The sequence below is a fragment of the Exophiala oligosperma genome (assembly GCF_000835515.1).
Source record: "Exophiala oligosperma strain CBS 72588 unplaced genomic scaffold supercont1.55, whole genome shotgun sequence".
In the NCBI taxonomy this organism is placed as follows: Eukaryota; Fungi; Ascomycota; class Eurotiomycetes; order Chaetothyriales; family Herpotrichiellaceae; genus Exophiala; species Exophiala oligosperma.
In genome coordinates, this window is record NW_015622872.1 from 3,772 (window position 1) to 9,074 (window position 5,303).

The 5,303-nt window shown below is 48.5% G+C and overlaps 1 protein-coding gene across 1 annotated transcript; it reads left to right on the forward strand.

Annotated features, from left to right (window-relative positions):
• PV06_11717 (copper-translocating P-type ATPase) lies at window positions 1-2,049 on the forward strand (the record flags this gene model as incomplete). The annotated part of the gene is made up of 1 exon (XM_016413429.1): window positions 1-2,049. A coding segment is annotated over one exon (1,817 nt), but the record flags the coding sequence as incomplete, so codon positions are not given.
• Window positions 2,050-5,303: the final 3,254 nt, after the last annotated feature.

Here is a 5,303-nt window from a genome sequence, read left to right on the forward strand (position 1 = left end):
CGGGCCCGTTCTACCCCAGCGCGTTGAGAGCTCTCATCTTCACTCACGTCATTGAAATGGACTTGCTCATCGTCCTCAGCACTTCAACTGCGTATGTTTTCTCCGTCGTCTCGTTTGCCTATCAGGTGGCTGGTCGTCCGCTGCCGACCGGGGAGTTCTTCGAAACCAGCACCTTGCTCGTCACCTTGATCATGCTTGGACGTTGGGTCAGCGCGTTTGCAAGACAGAGGGCAGTGGAGTCGGTCTCCATTAGGTCTCTCCAGGCAGCAACGGCCGTGCTGTGCGACGCAGATGGCCGTGGTGATCAAGAGATCGATGCTCGTCTTTTGCAGTATGGCGACTTGTTCAAAGTCACGCCCGACTCTCGGATCACAACTGACGGTATGATTGTCTCTGGCATGACGGAGGTCGACGAGTCTATGGTGACCGGCGAATCCCTGCCTGTCGAAAAACACCCAGGCTCTGCCGTCATCGCAGGCTCGCTCAACGGCTCAGGTGTCCTCGTTGTCCGCCTGACACATCTCCCTGGCAACAACACGATTAGCACGATTGCGGCCATGGTAGACGAAGCCAAGTTCTCCAAACCGAAGACCCAAGAACTTGTGGACATTGTCGCCAGCTACTTTGTTCCAGTCATCCTGACCCTCACAATCGTAACCTTCGCGATCTGGGTTGCCATTGGCATCTCTGTCCGACACCAAAACAGCGGCCGTGCAGTGGTGAACGCCATCACATACGCGATCTCGGTCCTCATCGTCTCCTGTCCTTGCGCAATCGGCCTGGCCGTTCCCATGGTCGTTGTCATAGCTGGAGGCGTTGCAGCAAAGCATGGTGTTGTCTTCAAGTCAGCAATGGCAATCGAGACTGCCCGCAATGTCTCCCACGTCGTCTTTGATAAGACCGGCACCCTTACTCAAGGTGAACTGTCTGTCGCAGAAGCAGTCTATCTTTCCAACAAGGACGACCTCGTTGAATCCATCACTCTCGGCTTGACCTGCGACAGCAAACACCCCGTCTCCGCCGCAATATCAACTTATCTCAAAGAAAGGGGTGTTGATGCTGCCAAGATTGGAGACTCCAAATCAGTCACCGGTAAAGGCGTGGAAGGCACTTTTGACGGCGCGAACGTTCGCTGCGGCAATACCCGCTGGCTCTCAGCCGAGACTCTCCCAGAGGTCCAAGATCTCCTTGCCAAAGGTCTCACCGTCTTCGGCGTAGCGATAAACGACCAACTCATCGCTGTCTTCGGCCTCTCCGACTGCCTCCGCCCAGACTCCCATTCCGTCGTTACTGAGCTTCAAAAGCGCAACATCGCTATCTCGATAGTCAGCGGCGATGATACTGGTGCCGTCGAAGCTGTTGCTACCAAGCTGGGAATCCCGGCTAGCCATGTGAGATCTAGATGCACGCCTGGCGATAAGCAGGTGTATCTTAAGAACCTGATGACGGATGAGAAGAAAGTTGTTATCTTCTGCGGCGACGGGACTAACGACGCGGTGGCGCTTGCTCAAGCTGACATCGGCGTGCACATGAATAGTGGCAGCGACGTGGCGCAGACTGCTGCCGACGTCGTCCTTGTGCGCCCATACCTGGGTGGGATTTTGGTGCTGCTGGATCTGTCGAAAGCGGCGTTACATCGAATCTTCTTCAATTTCGCCTGGTCATTTGTCTACAATTTGTTCGCTATATTGTTGGCCGCGGGTGCCTTCGTCGACGTGCGGATTCCGCCGCAGTATGCTGGATTGGGTGAGATTGTTAGCGTTGTGCCTGTCATCTTGATTGCGCTACATCTGAGGTGGTTCAAGCGGGAGTATTGAGGTAAAGAATTTCGGCTGATGCTTGTGCTTGTGTCAGCATGAAGTCATATCGTCTTCACACGATCACTGGGAGCGTATCAAACTTTTAGGATAAAATTCATTGCCGCTCTTCCACATGCTGTATGGGTAGGGAGCCATTTTCGCTGTGATAAGATTGTAGCAAGGTCTTTACAATGAGCGATACCGTACTGGTAATTGCTATAGTTAAACTATGGCGCCGATGATTGGAAAGTATTTTAGAGTACACTATCACATATCAGGCAAAGCATGATCCACTTATATCCTTAGCTTCTAGTGTGAGAAAGTTGCAATGTGTCCTTAAAGGGGAGGGCGTTTCGGGAACCACTATAACGGATATATCACTGAAGAATTGACTCGCCGGCCTTGCCATGAGAGCACGTGCTGCAAACTGTATTATGTAATAGTATAGGGGTCCCTGCTTGGTGCCCACGGGTGGTGCACCGGTGCCCGCTTTGCCGTAGATTGGGTCCCCCTTTCCGGCACCTCCACGACCCACCATGCACTTTGACATCTGAAGCACCAATAGCCGCCTTAAACCCTTTTTTCTTGCATATTGCTGAGATTTGCTGACAATATAACAGCCTCCTCGGGCCCGCATTCGGTCCTTTACTATCCTCACTCTAACAACTTCCTAGCTGCCCATATCTGGTTACGTTTTTCCGTCTAGTAAGACAACGATATCACAACACCGCTGAACTTATCCTTATAACACCGAGACAGAACGAAGGGCGATCCCAAAGATTATCAGATCGATATTCCACAAAATTCCAAGATTGTTCATTTGTTGTCTTCAACCATAGACAAAAGTTAGTCGCTCCTATGAGGCAACCCATCCAAGCAGTAGCACAGAAGCGATTGTTGCACCTTCTGCCGGAAGTAAGGCTCATAATTTATCGTTTCGTCCTGGTCCATGACAGTCCTATTTCCCTCACCAAATATTTCGCCCTGGACTGCTCTTTACTTCGGACCTGCCGCCTCTTTAGGCGGGAAGGTATCCCATTATTTTTTGAAAGGAATCGCTTCATCCTACAAACTACCAGTTCTCGGGCGATAAACCGCTTATCCAAGAGACTTAAAGGATATAGAGATCTGATTCGATACATGACCGTGGATTTTCGGTTTGAAAGTCTGAGCCATACCGACCTGATATGGAATCTTATGAGAGCCCAGCAAGAGTCAGGGCCGACACTTGAAGCAGTCTTACTAAAATTTCATTTTCTCCATGCGCTCTCTTTTCAATTGACAATCCCATCCACCTGCCTCCAACATCGGACTCTGATGGAAGAGGCCTTCTGTGCAAGTTTTCGGGCAGGTTGTACAGAATTAACCCGAGAGATGCAGGAGCAGTGTCGTATATTTGGTACTGTCGAAGCGCACTATTTAGATGATGAATCTCTCATGATAACACTCTATCCATCACAAACAAATTCTAATAACTTTTGAGACCCTGCTATAATGATCCCCCCCAAGCTGCTCTAGAGCAAGCTCGAACATGCAATGTCGAAACACCCCTCTTTTTTTGGGTCCCAGTTTTGATTTTACTTATAGGAGGTCCCGAAAATGGTCCCTACTACGACCTTCACTGTTGTGGCTTGATTTATATTGAACCCGAAAGGCTCCGTCTCAAGGTAATCTTAAAGCTCTATCGAACATATTCTAACTAAGTTACTCACTCTCTCAGTCCAAGATGAGAACTTCTTACGTGTTCGCAGTTGGCTTCACGATTACGGCATTCGTTATTTCCGTGCTTTGCCTCTTTGCAGGCTCAAGCAAATCATTCCTTCAGAATGCAGATTTAATGACGGTAGGAGCAAAATTGACTTTCAAAAGAAATCCATCTACTGATAGAATCTAGTTGAACATATCACGAATCGGCCACACCAGTCTATTTAATACTTCCGATGGCGATGGGAGCATCTTAGGCGATCTCGCTAACGACATCCAGGGGGACATCAATAACCTCTTTAACAATGTAGGGTCTGATATTGCTAACGCGCTAGATTTACCTGATTTCTTCCTGATATATCTCACGGGATATTGCAAAGGTATGTATAGGGCTAATGCAACGGTATTGAACCGGCGAAGGAGAATATCGGCTGCTCCAACCACACAGCACTATTTCACTTTAAACCGACCGCGATCATTGATTCTCATCTTCCAAATGGTACCACATTGGAAGATCTTCATTGGCCGACTGGTATCGAGGATACAGAGCGTGCTCTCAACGTAGCTGGCATGGCAATGAGCATATTCTATATCATCGGTATCATATCTGAAAGTGCAGCAATTTTCGCTTCCTTCTGGACAATATGTTTTAAAGGGCGTTTTCCCGGATGCTTTACTCTAGGGGTTCTTTCGGTAGGCTTCAATCCCGTTGTTTTTCCTTCTCCGTTCTAATATCACCGCCCTCTAGCTTGCATTTTTGGCAACCAGTGTTGGATCCGTTATTTCAACTATAATCATCACGAAAGCCGTCGACATTGTTAATAAATATGGGGACCGCATCGGCATTGCGGCGGATAAAGGAACTATGTTCTTAGGCATGACATGGGCGGCAGTGGCAGCCATACTCCTTGCAACTATATTAACAATTATCTAGTCCTGTGGCCAGTACCTGTTTCTGAATCACCACGTGCAATCTAAGCAGAGGAGTCGGAAAGGAGGCCCCTCGCGGGCCGCTTTAATACAGTGTTATTCTGCTTGCTTTATAGCTCTCGTTCTTACTCTTTAGCAATATTTCTGAACACTTTATCCGCCTCACCCGGCAAAGAATCATATCATAATAATCGAAATGCTGTCTCTGGAGACTCTTGTCTTCGAAGAGTATGCAAATGAGATCTTCGAATACCTTATGCGCAAAGAAACCAAGATGCTTCCAGACTCAAGCTATATGGATAAACAACGTGGCCTTGACTGGGGGATGCGAACACAACTAGTGGCGTGGTTGGTCAAGGTTCGAAACCACCTCGGCCTCGATCATGAGGTCTTATATCTGACCGTCAATATTATCGACCGCTCCCTGTCCTTGATGGAAGTAACTCCTGACCGGCTAATGCTTCTTGCAGCTGCATCACTGATCATATCGCTCAAGTATGAGCAACAGGACCCTGACTATTCGATGCAGGACATTATCAAAATTATCGGGCTTGAGCCCGAAAAAGTGCGTCAAGCGGAGCGTATTATCCTTCGGCGGTTAGACTATGACCTTGGTTGGCCAGGGCCAAGTAGTTTCCTACAGAGGATCAACAAAATCAACAACGGAGAGACACAATTAACCGTCTTGGCCCACTACGTCCTGGAAGTAATGTTAAGAGATGAACGATTCGTAAGCAGCTTACCTAGTTTTACAGCTGCAGTTGCATATTGCTTCGCAAGTGAGATATTAGGGCAATCGATATGGGTAAGTCTTCACGAGCTCTGCGGCTTTAAGGCTTCAGTTCTAATGGGACGCTAGACGCCCCAACA